Genomic DNA, 21,577 nt, shown 5'->3' with positions numbered 1-21,577 from the left:
CAATACATATTTGCCTTCACCCCAATGCCTCAGCCTCAGAAATCCCAAAATTTACATGTATATATGACCAATTAATAGGCAGCATAGGGGTTTTTTTTCTGCTGCAGGAGGCATTCCAAGACCCTACAGCACTGCAGTTAGCCATGGAATGGGACTGGGGACTGCAAAGCACAGTCCACAGGTAGTTACTGCCCTCAATCTTTCCCCCTCCTCCTTTTTGAAGGGTTAAATTCGCAGTCTCTATGCTGAAATACCATAGCAGGCTTTTGTAAAACAAATTCCAATCTGCTGTAGGTAGATAATGTGGCAGTCCACAATCAGGTCAGACTTACAGTCTTAGAGTTCAGTACCTATGGTGACTGGTTAGGCTATTTGTGTTTCGATGAGACGAACCACTAACCTTTTGTCCTACCATTGAGGCAGACTGAAGGTTAGCCTTTTTATCATGTCAAGAAAACACTGCTGTATCAAGATGCAAAGGCCACAATATTTTTAGGCAGCACAGAACTGCAGCATTTCTAAAAATATCCAACTAAACCCATAAAAAACCCCAAAACCCAGCCTGCATTTGAGGTAAATGAAGTTGGCAGGCTGAGAGCCAAAGACCACACTCAGCCACGTCTAGAACAACAAAACTATCACCCTAAGAGAAGCTCCAGCTTGTTGGAATAACATATTCACATCTCTTGCATTTTATTTTTTCGAGCCCTTTCTTACAAAATAGGTGAAAGCCTTTTTATTCTTGAGGCACAGGCAGCCAGAAACCTCTTCCCTTTTGGAGACAGGACTGAGAAGAATTACCATTCCCCACACTGACACACTTGGACCACACAGGACACAACCACATGGAAGATGCACTGCTGCCCCTCTGCACTCACTGCAGCTCCACCTCCTAAGCAGCTCGTTAATAAATCACATTTGGTCAGCCTGTGGTGCCTGCAACCACCCTGACTTCATTGTAAACACATAGTAATAAAAGGAACACTTATTTCTTTTTGAAGCCCCACTGCTACATGATGCCACCACTGCAGTGCTCTCCAGTGATAAACAAGCCGGACCAAAAATAAGTCTCAGAACATGCAGAGTCCTGATGGCTAAAAAAAAAAAGTGTCTCCCTGGACACAAAACAGGACAAGAAATAACTACAGCCTAATTAAAGAGCAGGCTCCTGAATCAACAGGTTTAGGAGATGGCAGACTTCAGCCAGTGAAGTGGAACTGCCCTGCCAGACATATTTAATCTTTGAGTCCTTACAACAGCTACTTCCATTTGTGACTAAGACCTGAGCTAATCAAAGCAACTGCTTCATGAAAGAAATCCAAGCTTTTTCTTTCTAAAGCTCAAAGAGAATAACTAATGGAAAATGACTGCAAGTAGGTCACATTCTTGAATAAAAGGAAATACAAGCAGCTATAAAAAGAAACCAAAAGCTCAGAGAATTGTGCCAGTAGAGAACTAGTGGCTTTTCAAATTAATGGAATAAATAAAACTTGGTAACACATTAAGATTCAGAACACAGTGACATTAGATGCAAATCAAGTTTACAGTTAACTATTAAACCTCAAACATGGACACTGTAACATGCAAAGTAATATGAGATTATTTGTGAACTACAGTCTCAGAAGATGCACTTGGAGTTGAAAAATAACAGCTACCTCTTCAGTCCAAGATGTGCTAGCCTATCACATTTCAGAAATAATATTTCAACAGCATTTTGAAATCCAGTTGTACAGGTTCCAGCAGACATCAGGAGAACCCTTTCTCCCAAAATCTTACAGGTACCTCAAATTCACTTTCAGTTCAAACATCCATTGTGACAACTCCACATTGATACTAATTTGTTAGCATCTACATGAGAGCCATGAATCATCCTGGATACCTTTAAAGATGTTTCTTATCTCCTTCAACACAACACTGGCTAAGCCAAGGGACACAGTATAAGCCTCAGATCAGGTAACATACTCAGACATGTCAGCCTCATTTGGTGTAAAAATGTAGCACCAAAACTAGCACCATCTCCAGCTTTCAGTTACTGTAGCTCATACATCACACTGTGCTATGCCTAGTTATCTCTGAAATATTGCTGCAGTTAAATACCACCTTGATCTGACAGCATTAAGAAATGACACAAGTATTCCACAACATTCAGTCACGTTTGCTACGTGTGTACACAGTATTTAAAAGACTTATTTGTCAAATTTCAGTTTCCATTAGCCCTTCTGTAGTACACCCCTTCCTCTAACAGTTAACAGCTCTCAGACCCACACCTTTTTCTTCTAACTTTAGCTGAACAATCTGATCTGCAAAAAAATCTTCAGTATTTTCCATCTTTGACTACTTCGAGTCTCTCAAATGAATACAACAGAAGTTACACATGTCTAGTTTCAGTCCTAAATACACTATAAGGACCACTCACCACTTTTCTCCTACACATATGGTCTGCAAGAGCCTTTAAAGCAAGGGCAGTTACCAGGGAGGCATTTGCTTAACAGTCACAAAATCCTTTATAGTCATGTTTCCCAAGATGCTGTACCATTCTGTAGCCATGGCCTGTATTTCTTTGTCCAAGTTACAGCCCTGTATCTAGTCATCAACTGAGGATCTGAGTAACCAGCCAGTCCCCAGTTAACAAGATGACCTCACCTGTTTGAGGATAAAGACAAGAATACTCAAGCTCTTGTGGCTGCCTACAACAGAAGTTTCAATACAAAATTAAACATACTACTGCACCTATCCCTGCAAGTTTATATATTCTCATTAACCCCATTCTCCACGTGAAATTCCAAACCAGCTGTGACCATGTGCCAGAAAGCAAGTTGCAGAGTACACATTTGGCATAAGTAATACAATTCTTACCCAGCACAGGCTTGGAGACAGGCCAACATAGTCGCCAAGGTTTCCGGAGGAAGCTGAGCACTTTTGGGCTGATCTTTTTCTGGAGCAAGGCCACCCAGGATAGATGGACATCTTCTCTTTAAGAAAGTCATACAGGCCTGGATGAAAGGCTCCTGAGGAAAAAACATTATTTTAATCTGCCAAACTGGATCCAAGACACTATTTCAAACTTGGCAATCGCACCGTGGAAAGAATTGCACTAAGCTAATATAGTCCAGTGAAAATGTTGAACTATCGGACCATGGACACTTTCCACAACTTTAAAGCTACTTACAAAATTGTTAAAGTGACTTAAGCTAGTCACTGACAAGAGTGCAGAAATAAAAAGAAAAATCCTGCTTTACCCCATGCTCCCGAATTTTATCTGTGAGCCATTTGTCAAGTTTGAGGTATTCCCGTCGAGAGGCAAGTGCAGCAAGGTCAATAACAAAGGCAAATGGAGTACCATTTAGCAGCATTGACAAGGCCTAAAGAAAGAAAACCAGAAGACTACTAGTGAAGACACAAGGATACCCTTTCTCCTTTCTTTCCAGTCCACATGTACTTTTTAGTAAGGAAGTCTCATTATCACATGCTGCTATGCTTTCTTTGTCAACGAAGATTGGTACTATCAGCTTCACTTACAGCTCACTCGTGATAAATAAGCCAGAGCTCTGATTTGAAGGTATGACTTTACCTTCTTTGAAGAGACCTTGTGCTGACAGTTTTCAATTCCCCTACATAAAAAGCCACCAGCAAATGGTCCAGAGCTACCAAGTTGATATTGCAACAAAATTAAGCAGAAGAGCCTAGCACCTCCCTGCAAACAGACCTCAACCTCTTCAGAGACACTCAAGATACATCTGCTCAAAGGATTCATCTCTGAGCACGGTAGTTGCTACAACACAATTGACTTCATGCAGCAGCTGGTGCTCTCGCACTTTGAGACACCCAATTATTTTAAATCTAACTTTAGGAAGCAATAAAGGCCTCAAAGACATCACTCACAACTTCCAGTCCTTTATGAATGCGTAAACACCAAGAAGTAGCAGCATTCTCAAGAGATTCCCCATTCCATTAAGCTCAGCATTCACACAAATATCTGACATATTTTTACATTCTCCTTTCTTCAGTATACAAACAGTCAAAGCTGTTCCTGAGCTGACAGTACATTCACACAGCAAACAGTTCTGTTGTGCTGCTTCCCAAGGTACTTGTCAGCTAAGCCACGATAACCAACCTCACTGTAAACACCAAGTAAAATGTCTTGGGCTCACAACTGGACAGGCTTGAAGCCTCTCTGTAGTCAGATACCCCAACTCAGCTGAAGAGTACTTAAAGCCACATGAACATAGGCTTTTTTTTTTAATAGCGGTACAGCAGCAACAACTGAACTCAGACATGCTTGAAGTAATCCTTACTTAAATTAGGCTAAGTTAAGCTTAGCCTTTGTTAAAAGGTGTGCAAGACTGCATAAGACACCAGACAGAAAAGAATGACAATGTTTAGCAAAACTCACCTTCAAGTCTTGTGCCACATCAAGAATTCGTGACAATTTTGCTTGGTCATACTGTTCCCCTCTCATGTACCATTCTGCCATCGCATGCATGATAAGCTGACGAATTGAAGGAGACTGACCCTAAGGAGAATTAGATTAGGATTGCACTGCATGCTTCTAGGAAAAGGATCAACTATGTCAACATTAAAAAAAGAGTATTTTACATCTAAAACTTAACATACAAACATATTTACTCTTTAGCTTCAGAAATCTGTTTCTGAGCAGAGCTCATTCTATGCAATGACAGGAGCTACAACTAAGGGATGTAAAAATGACTGCAAACGGTAACATACATCCCCATCTCCCTCCTACCACTGTATAGTCCTAATTACTCTCAACTGTAGACAAACTGGTTTTGGACTATGCAATTAATGTACAAAATGTTACGCCTGAATGATGTCCTCAAGTGAGAATTCAACATCACACCTTGAGAACACAGTATCTAGCTCTTTGCTCACACAGGGGCCATTTTGAACTACACCACCACTAAGATTTTGATGGCTGCAAGGGTTTTGTTTCAAGGTTCCCTCATCCAGGAAAGTGAAACATCCTCAAGCTGTGGAATGGCACCATGTCCCACAGCAGCCATCACTCTGTGCTTTATTCTGAAGCCTACTGTGGAAAACTGAATATTCTGTCATTACATCACACCTATCCTACCCTCCATTTTCTCCATTTTTAAACTTATAGACTTTTATCAGGAAAAATGTAAAACATTCATAGCATTCAGCTAGCAAATAGCCATAATTCTGCAGTGAATGTGACCTCAGAGGCCAAGTCTACTGTACATGAACAGGGCAACATGTTTCCTAATGCAGATTCCCTCCCACCACAGAGGCTCCTCCTCTCAGGGCCTAATGCAGATTCCCTCCCACCACAGAAGCTCCTCCTCTAAGGAGGCTTATGACTTCTCTCTGCTTAACTACCAATGCACACAATGATGAAGGCCTCACCAAACAGCAAATCCACTAGAAGAACAGGATTTGCACACATAGCTACCCTATCTCTATGTGGAAGTTCTCCCTGAAAAGGGTCAGCAGCCTAAGTTTTCGGAAAACACCCCAGACTGAAAACTTACAGTGAAAGTACTTTCTTTATGTCTAGAATAGTATTCAGCTTTTGTCAAGTACAAAGGAGATTAGTTTGGTTTAAACCTCCTCACTTCTTACTGCTTCAAGGTTTTACACACTGAACATGTGAGGGGGCAGGGCAGAGGATGCTGCTCTGAGGATTTTTAGCTTTTTTTTTTTGCTATTTTTTGCCCTTTTTTTTTTGCTATTTTTTGCCCTTTTTTTTTAAAAAAAAAATAAAATCAAACTTCAGGCAACTTTGAATAAAACTGAAAGGCTTAAGAAAGAAACTTAACTGTCGTGCTACTTTCCCAGGAATATTTTCTCAGTGAATATTATTGAAAATAAAATCGTAACAGTTTGCTTCAAGTCAGGGAATGGACAACTCATTACTTTGCATAAACTACAGATAATTGACCTCTTGGGTTTTAACTGCATTTAACAAGCTTTCAAGTTACATGAATTCCAGGCACACTCCAGTGAAAATGCTTACCTGTCCATGCCATGCATAGTGCAAAATGATGGCAGAGTTGGGATGGTTGCCAAGGAAAATTGGCATGAGTGTGGAGATGAGTTCGTGGCGCAAGGTATGCCAGGACGTGTTGATCTGCAGTAAGGCCAATACCAGCATATCTGGGCAATGCTTGATAGGGAAACTGAAGAGCTGCTTAACCTGTTCATACTGCCCCACTTCAGCCAGTCGTAACAGAGATTCGATCAAATCTAGGCTCTTCCTAACAAAAGAGAAAAAAACCAACAGACAACCCCCCAAAGTTACAAAGCAGCAAACTTACAGGATCCTGGAGTGAAGCATTTTGTAGCAAGAACTGTGGTATAAAGCAACACCCACTGCAAACAATCTGATGCTGCAGCTCTTATCATGTACAGTTAAGCCTGCAAGAAACTATGAAAAATAAGTTCTTTTTTTAGAGCTTAAGAGCTTCTGATTATTAGGCACAGGGAGAGTTGAAAGCTGATGCTGAAGAAATTCAGCCTGAGGTGGGTCATTTGGATACCCTAACTTTTTTAACACCTTCAAGTTCCCACTTGTGAAACTTCATGCAGATACTCTGCTTATTTTGTCTGCTTTACAGACAAGTTATCATTGCCAATTTACCTGTATTCCCCATCCTACAATTCCCTATTTTGGGCCAATTAAAAAAGCAGCAAATATCTTTGCTGTAAAAAGCTACATGGCTGTATCAAAGGAGTGTAAAGGTCAGATCAGAAAGCCACACAGTCAGCTTTATGCAGTACCTCATCACCAGCTACATAAATTTACTATTTAAACTCCAGGATTCTTTTATACAGGTAAAGCAAATTTCTCTAATGTCATCCTGGGAAAGACAGATTTCAATCCAAACCACCTTCTCCATTCCCCTCCTTTCAGCTTGGCAGTATAAGCCAAAATACATCAGCATTCTCCAAACAAGCCCCTGACTCCAATCAAAGCAAGAACTGGCAGTACATTTTCAGGTATTATTGAAGTACACAGGAAGTTCTGATAGTATGAGCACCCTCACCAATCACACACAGAACAAATCCTAATGGCTGATCTTCTGGGATGTACACACACAGCTACAAATAAACGTGGCTGCATGAAGATAAAGCCAGCTCTGACCAAACAGGTGATCTTCTCTAACTCTAGGCACGAAAAGCAATTGTGAGCAGGTTTACCATGTAGCAATTTCTCGATTGTCATCCTCTGGTGGTGCTTTCAGGATGTCTGTGGTAACAGCATGGCAAGGGTAGTCAGCAAAACAGAAGATGTCAGGGTTTATGAGGGAATGTTGAATGAAGGAGAGCTGGAATAAAAAAACCACAAAAATAGTTCAGATATTAGAGTTCCAGGCTCCTTCCACTTTATCAAGAGCCAAATTACTGAGAACAATATAAATCAACAAAGCAGTAGAATCAAGATTTACTACCAGTGTATTTTACACAAGACTGAACCTCACACTTCTTCCAGGATTTCTGAAAGCCACAGATTGAGGCATGCTGAGGGCTCTAGTCTGCACAAAGCTGTGGCCTTTCTGCATAACCAGGTAAAAACTTCCCAGCACTGCCATGCAGCAGCAGCTCTGTGCTCAGCTGCACTACACATCAGAACTCTGCTAAAGCCAAAGGTGGTGTCACACATGCATGGCAAGCGACCATCTCTCCTCACACCATGCAGACACTGGTCAGTTAACAGACTGTACTTCAGTAGCACACCTGAGGCCTATGTCTTACAGGCCAAGTTCTTTAAGGTAGCTTATCTAAAAATTCACATTACCAATCCCCATTTGCCATTCAAGAAATTCAGAAATTTGACAAAATACAGATACAGCAGAGAAATGCTGATAAACCTACCTGGCCCTCTGCATGCTTCCAAGGTCTGTATATGGCATTCACCGGAAAAACCTCCATGCCCAGCCCTCTCTGGATGCCAAACACTACAATATGCAGGCCCTTACTGTCACGAATCTGAAATCCTGGATGGTCCAACTCGTACGTCACCACTTTGAAGTCCAGGCTAGGGTTCTGCAACCAGACAAACAAGGAGAGTCAGCCTTGATCACTGCAATCCTCAGTACTGTCTTGTAAGAGTCCCTCTTCATCAGTACTTTATCCAGCTTAACATCCACCCAGCTTTTAGTTAAAAGCAAGGGTTTTGTTTTAAAAGGAAGAGGATTTAGATAGTGGTGAGAATTTGATGCAAGCTAATGTTTCAGACTAGCCTGTGCGATGGCATTTTCCCCAACACTACAGGGAGTAGCTGTCTATCCCTCCAAACACTTCAATAACAAGACTTCAAAAAAAACCAGAACACCAACCCCCAAAACACCCAAACACAGCTCCTTTCTTAGCATGCTAACTTATTCCTTTTGTAAGCTTCCATACAGCCTCTGATAGAAGGCAGATGGGTCTGACCTGCTGGCAGGCAGAACTCGCTTCTCCTTTTGCAAAATGTAAACTGCAAGTCCTTGTAAAGCACACACTACAATTTCAGCAACAGTGTGAAACAATACAGATGAAGGAGCTGGGAGAGAACTGTGGCCATTGTGGAACACAGACCACTCCTTTCAGAGATGGGAGAGCACCAGAGACAAAGCTGTGTTATGACCCAAGGTTTAGAAAAACAAAACGGTGACTCCTGCATACATTAGAGGGAACACACAGGAAAAAATAACCCAATATAAGGTAGGCAAAGGAAATGGTACTCATGTCTAGCTGAGTTAATTACAAAAATTGCTGCTTCTAAAGTGGTGGAAAAACTTTCCTATTTCTGAAGTGTCATCATACACAAGAAGCATTTAGAGTTTTGGAATGAGCAGCTACAAAAATATTGTTTCATTTTCATAATTAATGCCTACAGTGAGCAGCTTTTCAAAACAAGGTGTCTGATGCCCAAAACTTTCCACTGTCAGAAATATGCTGAAACACAAAAACCCTCAGAGAACACATGCTGGAGTATGTGGGAGCAGTGTGGAATAAATCTCAAATTGCATCCAAGTTAGTCATCCAAGCAGCTTTTATTTCCCACAATTCCTCAAAATTTTCTTGTTCACGAGGAAAAAACCCAATCATTTAGTACAGCAGAGCAATTACATTAAGGAGATTCAAAGCTACTCAGGTTGGTGGAGCTTATAAAGCTTTACAATCACACAGAGACATGCCCTGCTTTCACATATTCCACATAAAAGACCAAGATGCCCAAGAAACTTACCAGCTCTTTAAGAACATCAATCAAGACCTCCACATTCCAGGTATGGGCTTGGGCTCCATCATTCTTATCTTTCCCATCACTCCAAATCCCACTGCCAGGAGCCGAAATAGACTGCAAGTTAAATACACCGAATCAAACACCAGTTACAAATAAAGCAGTCTCAAAACCCACTGGCTACAGAACTTCCGGCACTAGAATGGTGTGAGCAGATATTCAGAGCAGTAATGACACCAGTTTTACACCTCTGAGGATCTTTCATTCACACAAGTGTCACAGACATTTTCAGCACAACAGTCAGAAGTATTGAGTAACAACAGCAATTGTTAAAGTACTACAGGTTAGGATCTTAACTCTTTTTCTGCTGCAGTGTAATCCCCAGCCCAACAGGCCACTCACCTGTAATGGAATACCATCTGTCAATCCTGAATGAGTTCGAGCCATCATCCCCAACACCCTGGCGACCTGAGCAGCCGTGACTTCCCGAACGCCAAACTGCATGATGATGTTGCGACATTCTTCGACACTAAGGTGCAACAAAACAGAGCTCTTAAGAGGAAAGCAGGTTTGACTGTGGCACAACATCAAACAGACCTAAATCCAACCTGTGAGTACAGCTGGGGCCACACACAGATTGTTGGGAGAAGCTAATTCAAGACTGAAACATGACCATTCACTCAACTTAGTTGGGTTAGTCAAATCATCCAACACGACAAAATTCCAGGACAATCGAGAAGAACAATTCAGTAGACAGTCTGTGCAATTATTTCCACAAAACACACTGTGCCACATATGCAGTTCAGAGCTAGGTGTACTGAAGTGACAGGCTGATATGTGGCACAGGCTGTGCTCTGCCAAAGCAAAAGCACAGAGCAGGTTTAGCACTGTTTTTCGGTTCAAAGCACTTCCACGCATTGACCTGTGATACAGAGCTTCAAAGACTAGCAGAAAACTTCAGCAAAAAGTGAAACAAAGGCTTTGAGAATGCACATTTCAAAACGATGAGTGCACCGTTCAAAGGTAAGCTGTGAATGTTTGCCCTTCAGCCTGATGCATGCCAAGGCATCCCTGAGCAGAGGTCACCAGCCAACACCTCTGAGGAGCCAAAAGAACAAACAATGAGCAGATGCTCAAGTTTCAATTTTAGAACTGAAGTCTTTTTTTCGCAATTTTTTTCAACTTTGTGAACACTTCATAACTAGGCCAACAAGATTAATAGAGCATCAGTACAGATATAAATTGTTTTATTAATGAGCACATATTAACACAGAAAACAATTTTCAGTATCTTCCAACACATTGTGTTTTTACTTCGTGATTGAAATAGAAACTTATGTTACTATCTTTGAGATTTGACCACCTGCCCAAAGTAGTCAAGAGTTTCCCTCTTAAAATACAGAATCATTTCCATCTAGCTTATGCTTCTTAATGAATTTTCCTTTAAAGAAAAGGTTAGGCTCATCCTGAGGGCTCACACTAAGATCCCCTTTAAAACCAGCCACACACTTGCAGCTTCCTATTATCACTACTGGTAGAGAACTATCCCAAATCTTGACAAGCTGAATTCACAAACCAAGCTGAATTCACAAACCAAGCTGAATTCACAAACCAAGCTGAATTCACAAACCAAGCTGAATTCACAAACCAAGCTGAATTCACAAACCAAGCTGAATTCACAAACCAAGCTGAATTCACAAACCAAGCTGAATTCACAAACCAAGCTGAATTCACAAACCAAGCTGAATTCACAAACCAAGCTGAATTCACAAACCAAGCTGAATTCACAAACCAAGCTGAATTCACAAACCAAGCTGAATTCACAAACCAAGCTGAATTCACAAACCAAGCTGAATTCACAAACCAAGCTGAATTCACAAACCAAGCTGAATTCACAAACCAAGCTGAATTCACAAACCAAGCTGAATTCACAAACCAAGCTGAATTCACAAACCAAGCTGAATTCACAAACCAAGCTGAATTCACAAACCAAGCTGAATTCACAAACCAAGCTGAATTCACAAACCAAGCTGAATTCACAAACCAAGCTGAATTCACAAACCAAGCTGAATTCACAAACCAAGCTGAATTCACAAACCAAGCTGAATTCACAAACCAAGCTGAATTCACAAACCAAGCTGAATTTGTGCAGATAGCAGACACACAGAAGGAAATGATCCCTGAGTATATTCAAATGACTTTTCAAAACGTAATTTCTGCCTGAGGTTTAGCTTCTCCTTCCACTTTCCTAGTAACTATTCCAATTCACACATGTACATAAGCAGCCTATGCAATGAGATACTTGTGCAAGGTGCAGTATGCACAGATCTTTAGTGCTGCTGACATCACTCCCATGATCTCTCACAGCTCCAGCAAGGTCAGAGCTGTCCCTGGAACAATACAGACAAGGGCAGACAGCAACAATATGGAAGACTATTGAAGATGTGGGTAATGTGTTCTACCAAAACACACACAGATCCAGGTCAAGTTTATGACAGTTGTATTTTTACCAAAGAAAGCCTAAGCAGGAAAAGATTGATGCGCTGTCAAGATATTCCAGAATTCACTATTATAATTAGATTCTACAGTTACAAATAATCTCAATCTTTACCAATCAATTGATCAGTACCACACTGATCAAAACCCAATACAAACAGAAAAGCTGCTGCTGGTCAACTCTCTTCAAGGAGACTCATCTTCAGCTCTTCTGTAATCTATGTCACATGGACAGTGAGCTAACTGTCACAAGAGCAAAGCTCTTCTAAAAATCTAGTTGAAATTTATGCCTAGCCACTTTGTTTTCACTTAAAAAAGGGTGATGGTCAAATTCTCATAAAACCTTCACAAAGAATATCAATCCCTTTACCTAGCACTTCTCACCATGAGCACACACATTACACACACTAGAAGAAAGCAAAACATAAAACAGGAATACAAACAAATAACCTCATAATGATTAAAAGATATTCTAGTTATTTTGTCTAGAGAGCCTCAACCAACAAGAAAGAAAACCACTGCCACCCGAGATGCTTGAAAATTCCATTTTCCTACAAACCTGGTACAAAAGCCATAGCCAACTTCTTGCATGAAATCTGCCAGGGAACTCTCCATCATGGTTTTGGCTATCCCTCCAGAATCAGGCAGGATCCTGTCCATTAGAATGTCCCGTTTTTCAGGGTATAGAAGTGGTGCAAGCACCACAGGGCAACGCTCCTGGGGAAAATCTAAAGGCAAGAGTAACACAGAAAAAAAAAGTGTCAAGACCCCTCAGAACACCAGTTGCATGCATGAGTAACTCAAAATTATTCCATTGCTGTGCTAGACTTGGCTTGCTGCTGCAGAAATCAAGAAGGCATTCATGCAGCATCCCTCCACCCCACTCTGTTCTCTACTGGCACTTGGATATTTGTGGGGAACAAGAACGTAGACTAGACCAAGTTCTTACAGGTTCACTGCAGCTGCCCAAAGGGACCAGCAGCTGTGCTGGTGCAAGTTTAGAACTAGATTGTCACTAACAGCAGTCATCCAAAAGAAGCTCAGAGCAGGAAATAATTCAGCAGTCCAGCAAAAGCCTCTCCTCCACCTCAGGAAGTATTAGGAAACAAAGGATCTGCTACTGAGTCTAAAAAGTATAGCAAATCTAAGACACGCACTTGGGCACAAAAAGAGAAAATACTTCCTTTTTACTTCCTGGGAGGCAAATTTTAAGAGAGAGGAGTAATGAGAGGATCAGATGTGTGGATGGGAGTTCTGCTCACAGTGGGAAGCACCAAAGACACCTTGTGGGTGGCCTTCCTGAGACAGTACTATCTTTGATATGACACAGAACGTCTACATACCCCTCAGGCCATTCAGAGAAGAGCTCCCAATTTCCCAGAGCGAAGTGTCAGGAATTACACAAGCTCGTACACTAATCTTCTTTAATAAGTATGAACTAAGAAGTGATATTTAAACAAACAGAACAAATATTTTGCTCTTGCATAAAGGGTGCCTTCCTCTAGGTCTGGGGAGAGCCAAGGAGTGGGTTAAGTTAAACTCAATTAGCTTCCAGAGTCCAAATCCTCCTTATTTTGATAGGTTTACAGCAAACCTATTGGGAATGAAGAGACTACCACAATGTCCCATGCAAGGGTCATGGTAGCTTCCAGGAAATGAACTCAGAAGCATCTCCCTCACCATGCTAATGTTTCCTCATAGATCTGCATCCAGTATAAACAACACAGTGCCTGTTTGAAATGGCAGTGCATGTGCCTTACACTGAGCTGCTTCAGTTTATCACAACTTTTTAAAACATGAGACTACATCACTGCTCATTGAAAGCAAAACAGTACATTATGGCCCAATGCCAGAAGAGTGGTATTTTTCTGGCAGCTTAGAGCTATGAAAATTTCCTGAGTTCTACCTCACCAGGCTTCCTACCATTTCATCACACTGCCCTGACAGCAAGTCAGGAAAATCCATTCCAAAGTTTGCACCCAGCCAGGCCCTCCCGAACAGCACCACTTACCTCTACGTAATGTTTTGAGGAAAGCGTCGATCTGTTCCTGTCCTACCCCAAAGGCTCCCTTCTGCCCAAAGAGGAGATGGGAGAGCAGAAGGTGCAGGACCTCTATTGCAATATCTTGGAAGCCACCTTCTTGGTTTCCACTGACGTCCGCGTCAATGTAAGAGCGCAAGAGATCCGGGAGTTTCTGTTTGATGAACTGGGCAGCTTTGGGAGACAAAAGAAGTTCAAGTCAAAACCTCACATTCCTTTTTAATATGAAGATTCTTTTCAGCTAGGTACCATTCTCTTAATTTGAGTTTGTTTTCCACAAGGCACAACAGCTTGTTTTAAATAAAGTCTCACAATCCACACCCCACAACTCAAATATTAATGGACAACTAAAAGTTAAGATATCACAGTATTTCAATTTGACTCATGATCTAGCAAGTCATTCATGACAGGGACCTACAACTTCAGACAGGACAACTGTGCTATCTTATTGCCCCTCACGATGACACCAATTGCAAAATCAGGCACACTTCTACCTATCCAGAAAGGTCACTGCTGCAGGACGTGAGAAGCTTCACTTACCAAAACCTCTTAGATCTGAGCTGAATGAGTTCAGTAAAGCGAGACCAAAAATCACCTACAAACAAGAACAAACACCACAGTAAGGTGACATCAGCCTTTCTACCAGCTTAGTCAAATAACCATTAAAATACTTCAGAAGTAAGTGTTCACTTACCTCTTGAACTTTACTTAATTTGATGACTTTACTCAATTGGGCAAATAAATGGGGTGAAGGCTTTAGACTCTGAAACAGGTAAGAAGAGTTAAACAGAAGTTGTTAGGGAGTTAGTCTCATTTGCAATATGTCAGGATATCTAGAGTCCATTTGCAAGTCCAGAATATTAGTGACTATTCTGCTGGTGGTTAATACAAGCCTTGCATGGCTAAACACATTTGCAACTATTTTTGGATACATCTAAACTAAAAGCTTCTTCCATGTATCTCACTCTTTCACTATTAAACCACTACTGTGGCTCTCTCACTGAAAGAAGTAGGAACACTGATGATTTATTTTGGTACTGGTGCCACAAACAAGCCATAAAATGCTGACATTAAAGATTTCAAATTAGTTTGCAACCATTCTGAGTGACTGACTAATTTGCTCAGTTTAACAAAAAACCCAAACCAAAATAAACAACTTTTGGGCAAGCTCAATTTTTTAAGACTTTAGTACAACCTATTTTAGGCATAAATAACAAGAGAAAATCAGTTGGTTTTCTACAGACCAATTCAGTGCAGCTTCTGACACTAGGATCCCCTTCAAGAAACACACAAACCTTCTGATAGTGCAAGGGATTGTCAATGGCGTAGGACAGCGTCGAGATAAAGTTTGGTTTTGTAATCAGCGACGCACACTCCTGGATCAGAAATTGAGTCTGGAAAGAACAAGATAACTTGAACACTCACAATTTTGTAACAGGACAATAAAACCAATCTACTGCCTACTGTGTGGCATAAAACTAAACAAAGATAGGGCTATTAACACTTTGCAAGTGACCAAACTCTAACATTAACTAGTTTTGTTTCATTCAAGTTTTCTTCAGGCTCAGTTTTCCTTTTAAGACTGAGAAAGTGATCAAACATTCTTTAACATTCAATTTCCATAAGCATCCTCACACACTGCAATAGACAAGTATCTGATTCATGTTTATGAGCTAAAAAGTCTATGGCAAAATTGCTTAAGGACGAAAAATCTGACAACAGACACACGCAGCTCCAGAAAGGTCAGCTGGTGGATTTGGACAAAGTTTTGAAAGACACAGGAAAGCTTTCAAACTAGAGCACTACATGTGATAGCAATTGTATGGACACTATCTGTCTGGTGGATTTGGACAAAGTTTTGAAAGACACAGAAAAGCTTTCAAACTAGAGCGCTACATGTGATAGAAAGAGCAATTGTATGGACACTATCTGGTTTTTTCCAGATAAAGAGATTGTAAGAGTCAGATAAACCATTTCTTATCTTCTGCCTTGAGGACTGGCAATAGGTGTTCGCAGTTGAAAGGCCATATGCCTTGTTTGAAGCTACTGCTTCTACCCTGCCCTTCTGCTCATCATGAATCAAATCCTAGTGCAGATTTTTAACAACCCAACCTAATAAGCAGATAGATGCCTCAGTGCAAACTGTACCTGATGAAAATCTTTGCCACTGCTTTTACCATCGCCACTGAAATCCACGTGCGAGAATAGACAGCGTAGTAGATGCCTGTCTGCCTCGGGACCGTGCCTGTTCACAATCTGCAAAGAAGCATCAACAAACACCTTGGTAGCAAACAGTCATTACAGAGCAAGATCTGGCTCTAGTACCATGGATACAGTGATCCTTCTAGTGGTTGAGTCATCTAGGACTGTAACAAAACTGCCAAGAATGTTCCTTTTCAACCAGTAACCCAGAAACCAAGTCATTAACCCTATTTGTAAATGAAAAGCACAAACCAAGATAAAGAAAGAATCTAAGCACAAGTCACTGACACAGAAGCCGAGCATTTCAGGGGTAGTATTCTTACAAAGCTCAATACAAAGGGTTTTCAAGGCACTCTGAAGATGTTTTCAAACTTCTCTACCACCAAAGCAGCCCAGAATCCACACAGTGCCATGGCCTCATTTCTCCCCACTTTTTCCCACAGCTGCAGGGCCTAACTCTGGAAGAGTTCAGCCTTGGGATAGTTTGCACCTCTGTGCTATGCCTTCGTAGAAGGAATTTATCCAAAGGACAAGCCACCATACAGCATCTTGCCTGCCATCACCCCAGGGTCTTTTAACAAGTAAAACAATATTATACAGAAGTTTTTTTCTGCCACCTAAAGAAAACAGTTAATCTCAAACTTGGTAATGAGCAAGCCTTAAAAATCAAAGACCACATGCTGAACACCTGCAGCTGAGACCTCTAATCAAGTCCTTCCCCATCATTAGAGCACACTCAACTGAATCCCACAGCTGTCATAAATAAGTGATCTGCATTTGTTAATTTGCAACACCTATCACTCATTACTAAACCCTAACATCACATTTTGGTAGCATCCCCTACCACTTGCCTTAAGTTTAACTCTCAGCTACAGACCAGCTCAGCAGCTTGTTGTCTGAAGTAGCTCCAGATTGTTTCAGTGCTTACTCATTAGTAACCTCACCTAAGTGGACAGCATCACTTGTCACTAATCAAATCCACACTGGCAGAAATTTGACAACACTTAAGCAACAGTAGCTTCCTTCCCTCTTTTGTCCAAACAGTAGCATCTCCGATAAATCCAACCTGCATCTACTGACATTTTTCCTATCATTTCCTCCTTTCTAGCTGCAGGAGAGACACAGAATGTGCCAGCACAAACCTGCAGCTTTGCCCCTGCTCTGCCTGCCTCCATCAAACCCACTGCTTCACCCCTCATCAATGTCCTTGCTTGCTGGTAGTTTTCCTGTGCAGAGACAAACAGAGTTGCTTTAGGCTCTGTCTGTTCGGGCTCTGCTGTTTCTGTTTTCATCTCAGTTTTTCTACTGTTATCTGACACTATGCTTCCCTTTCCCTCACAGCCTGATTATTCCAGTGGCTGCCAAGTTTTGTTCTGCTGAAAAAACACACCCCAGTCAGATATAGCTCTGCTCCTTGACCAGAGGCTACAATATACATTGTTTGTCATGCATCAGTCCAGAATAAACAACCTGCTCCAGCTATGGTGGCAGCTCTGTCTACAAGGGCACCCATTCCTCAGGATTAGTCAGGAAGATGCTCAGACTGGTGCAAAAGGCTGCAAAACTGAATTGACAGCAAGTTCTAATCAGCTCAGGCTTCAGAAAATAGGCAATTTGTTTAGGCAGTCCTGATTAAATATGCAGATCTGGATGTGGTAATAAGACTGGCATGAAGCTGGATCCATCTCCCAGGGAGCTACCTGGTGCTATGACCAAGGACAATTCATCAAAGCAGATGGATGCAGAAGAAAACTACCTATGAAAGCCATCAACACAAGCTTTCTGCATCAGAATTACATTGCTTCCTTGCACACAAGTATCTTCACAAGGATAATAATGTGAAAATTCTGCATCAGAATTACATTGCTTCCTTGGTGTCTTCACAAGGATAATAATGTGAAAAATTAACATATGGGGAGGAGGGGAAGTGAAGGCTAAAAGTGCAGTGCAGCATCTTTCAACTATAACTACATTCCCATAAAAGCTTTTCCAAGGAATGGGAATTGCTAGTTTTCCTGTAGAAAGAGCTGAAATAAACCTTTGTATTGGCAGCCTTGAAACACATTTACAAGACTGTGTATCCAGTAATAAAATAATCTGTAAAGACTATTTTTTATCACTATGATGACCAAGCACTAGCACAGGTTGCACAGAGAGGTTATGGAGTCTCCATCCATGTTAGTACTCAAAAGTTGTCCAGACACATTCCTAGGCAAACCCACTCCAGGTACTGTTTAAGCAGGAGGCTGGAGCAGATGACCTCCACAGGTCCCTTCCAACCTCAACCAGTCTGCGATTCAGGATAAAGTTTGAGCCACCTGTATTTGGATTTATCACACAGGGACTGGTCAGGTTTTGCTTAGGCGAATAGGTGATTAGGTCAAAAGTAAGTTTTTCTAGATTCAGGAAGTTTTGTTTTCCTACATGAACCCAACCATGAAGCCCTTCCCTCCTCTCCACCCAGGCTCTCCTTACCACTACTTCAGGAAAAGGAGACCACAAAAACTCACTTCAGAGGAAGCCATTGCTTAGAATTCATGTCTGACAAATGCATAAAAGGGTTTTTTTCAACATATATTCTAATTTTTTAAGCAGACTTAAAGCATCACCTGTGTGAAATGACTACTGACAGCACAGTCATACAGAAACTAGTTCCTCAAGCTTTGCCACTGTTATTCTTGAGTGATGTATTTAAATGCAAGTGTCATTTCGGTCAGCTGTGACAAGAACAACTCCCAAGCATGGATTTCCACATCTCTGCATGCTTGGATGGAAGCTTTGTAAAACTTGTGAGTGAATCATGCAAAAAATTTACACCAAGGAGTGTGCAGTGAGACAGAGTTAAGGCATTCATATATCCCTTCAACTCGCTAAGGAAAAACTATTCTAGCAGCCATAAAAGTAAATCAGTAACAGGAAGCTGAAAAATAAAAAGGACAAAGGATCAAGAAGATTTTAGGAATTTAGTCTTGAAATCCTAGATCTGTCTTATAACCAAACACAACACAAAGCAGCCATTTCCACAGACCAGGTCCCAGTCTCTCACCACAGTGAGTCTAGGAGGCCTGGCAAGAATGATGAGAAACAATCTGTCCCTGTTTCAGAGCTATACTCCAAGTGAATGGGATATCAACCAGATCTTGTCCCAAATCAAAGAAACGTTTCTTACCCTTTCCTAAGTGTTCACATGACAGATCTGCAAGTCATGCTTTAGTCACCTTGCTGCAAAAATCATCTGTGGAAACCTACAGTCATCGACAGTGTGATCTCAGAGGAGCCCCTGGAGCACTGAACTTGCAAAAACAGGGGAAAGTTACAAAAGTTACAAGAGATCAATTCCATCTCCATGGATTAGGTTTAAAGCAGTCAATACTGCTGAAATCACCCTCCTCTCGCCTCAAGATAAGCAATGAATGCACTTCTAAAGACATCAACTGTTACCAGAACTCACTCTGCCTGAGCCCTCTGGCCTCCTAATCTGATTCAAAAGGCTGCAAGATTGCACTGCTGCAGGGGAAAAAAAAAAAAAAAAAAAAAAAGAAAACATTTAACTGGTCCAGTTGTCTGCTGGGAACTGAACTAAACCAGTTTCTAAAACTGGCTCAGTAACATTCACTTCCTCCTAAGCACTCCTCTGTGGATAAAGCTTTTCAGTCCATCCTGCTAGTCAGAACTATTTTTAAAAAGGTCAGTTAAAGCAGAATTCTTGCTCAGATCATAGAAATTTGGGTCTCAATGTGCAGTTACACTGCTTGCCTTCTGAAAACCCAGGGCCAAGACAGTCAGCTTGGCTTCACCTCCAAACCACGCTTCATTGACTGAAAAGAGGAACAAAAAACTTCCAACTGAGGTAAGTGAAAGCTATCCCATACTCATGTTTTCAGTGCAACAACTCTGAATGGTAAATGGATGTGTTTTCCTGCCTCTTCCAAACAGCATTCTATGTAATGTCCAAAAGTTGTGAGATTTAACCTGGAGGATATAGGAAATCTTTGCATACCGCCCTCCATGAGCAGCAGTTAATCCCAATATTCCACTGCAAAGCTAACACTGGCCTGGGCTCTGAGCTGCTGTATTCCATGACCCAACAGGAGTATCAGACACATGTGCTGCAATTCCCAGCACCACAGAACACAGCACACGAGAGCACTGCAGAGCACAATTCAACGAGATGAGAAACTCCGTTCAACATTCCAGTTCTCTTTCCAAAATTTCTTTTGCAGCAGCATATCACTGTACTCACATGCTGTATTTCCTGCTGGCTGGCTCGGTAGTTTTTCTTGGTTAAATTGTCCACCAGGTAGCTGATTTGAGACAAGGCCAGCGAGAGCGAGTCAAGATTCATTGCTGGTTGGGGCGGAAGCAGGCGGCCGAGCCCGGCGCAAAATCACCATTATTCCCCTTTAGTCACCTCAGAGACAGGTCAATTTTTTTTCCCCCAATTAGCCTGTATCTGTTTCTGTGTTACTTTCTTCAACTCTTCTTTCTCAGTTGTCTTCCTCTGTTCTGAAACATGGCACCTGAAAAAAAAACCAAACAGGATTACATTAGATCTAAGTTCTTTATCAACTTCACATAACTATGTCCACAAGGAAAAAGTACTATCCAGTTTTCACAACACAAGCTTAGCTGTTTTCACACTACCTGACCACATCTGTTTCTGCATTTAGCCAGCCTGAAAGAGCCAGCAAACAGCTCAGTCAGAAGAATGACTACACTTTCAGCACTGTGAGAAAGAAAATGAATAATGAATTAGACACCACACAGCAACAATCAGAGGTCAGAACCATTCAAAGTATTGATCACAAGTTTGAATAAAAAAATGTGCTTTTACCATCTCTGCAATATTTTGCCTCTGTGCCATCCAAGCAGTATTGCCTCAACCCTGCACACCAAAACAAGCAATTGTGAATGAGCAACACACAAAGAACTGCAATAAACTAACCCTAACATTTGGCTTATACTGAAACAGCTTTCAGGGAGCTACAACAGCAAAGCTTGCCAGCTTAATAAATTTCTATGACAACACAAAACTTGGCACTTGACATCTCATCTGTTAAATTACAGATTGCCAATGTGACAAAATTGCATCCCAAACGAAGTTCTTCATATCCAGCAGTCTGAGGAGTCTCAAAGGAAGCCCTAAGCCGCTCTGAGAAGCAGCACAGTACGTTATCAAAGGGAGGATCAAGCTGGAGAGTCACTGTTTGGAAGCTCTACTTGATCAAAACACAAAGGTCACTGGGCTTCATGCCAAGAGCCTGAAGATCTTTTTGCAGAATAAAAACTACTGCCTTGCTGCCTTGGCTCTATGGCCAAAACCACCAGTACACGATTCCTGCCTCATTACCGGGATGGATTGCTCGGGTGATGTGTTCCCTTGGCACACACAACGCCGAGGGCAAACCAGTGCAGGAAGCGACTCCTGCAGGAGACAGCTCGACATGTCGGCCCCTCCTGCGAGAGCCAACAGGAACACCACACAGGAAGCTGAAAAGGCTGAGAATGAGAACCATCTCCCTTCACACACAGGTTTTCACTCACTCACTCTTGAAACTACACCTTATTTAACATCTGCCTGCACTACAAAGCATCAGGAGCAACAGATCCTACCAGAGGCAATGAAGACCATTC

At 41.5% G+C, this 21,577-nt stretch overlaps 1 protein-coding gene across 1 annotated transcript in view; it reads right to left on the bottom strand.

Moving 5' to 3' along the window:
- Nucleotides 1-20,469, bottom strand: part of LOC103809282 (CCR4-NOT transcription complex subunit 1) — a gene marked incomplete at its 3' end in the record, with an annotated part of 42,349 nt that extends 21,880 nt beyond the window's left edge. Inside the window, exons 1-15 of the mRNA XM_009082110.1 lie at nucleotides 20,187-20,469; nucleotides 15,890-15,997; nucleotides 15,037-15,135; nucleotides 14,436-14,504; nucleotides 14,282-14,336; nucleotides 13,712-13,915; nucleotides 12,260-12,428; nucleotides 9,608-9,734; nucleotides 9,212-9,322; nucleotides 7,855-8,025; nucleotides 7,180-7,307; nucleotides 5,996-6,236; nucleotides 4,394-4,513; nucleotides 3,240-3,362; nucleotides 2,857-3,008 (exon numbers count right to left, since the gene is read on the bottom strand). Coding sequence (XP_009080358.1) covers nucleotides 2,857-3,008; nucleotides 3,240-3,362; nucleotides 4,394-4,513; nucleotides 5,996-6,236; nucleotides 7,180-7,307; nucleotides 7,855-8,025; nucleotides 9,212-9,322; nucleotides 9,608-9,734; nucleotides 12,260-12,428; nucleotides 13,712-13,915; nucleotides 14,282-14,336; nucleotides 14,436-14,504; nucleotides 15,037-15,135; nucleotides 15,890-15,997; nucleotides 20,187-20,288 — 1,979 coding nt within the window. The remainder of the gene's footprint in view (nucleotides 1-2,856; nucleotides 3,009-3,239; nucleotides 3,363-4,393; nucleotides 4,514-5,995; nucleotides 6,237-7,179; nucleotides 7,308-7,854; nucleotides 8,026-9,211; nucleotides 9,323-9,607; nucleotides 9,735-12,259; nucleotides 12,429-13,711; nucleotides 13,916-14,281; nucleotides 14,337-14,435; nucleotides 14,505-15,036; nucleotides 15,136-15,889; nucleotides 15,998-20,186) is intronic.
- Between the last annotated feature and the right edge of the window lie 1,108 nt (nucleotides 20,470-21,577).

Source organism: Acanthisitta chloris, unplaced genomic scaffold, assembly GCF_000695815.1.
Source record: "Acanthisitta chloris isolate BGI_N310 unplaced genomic scaffold, ASM69581v1 scaffold19859, whole genome shotgun sequence".
NCBI lineage: Eukaryota > Metazoa > Chordata > Aves > Passeriformes > Acanthisittidae > Acanthisitta > Acanthisitta chloris.
Note: the sequence above shows the minus strand (reverse complement) of the source record. Positions and strands in the feature narration are given on the sequence as shown.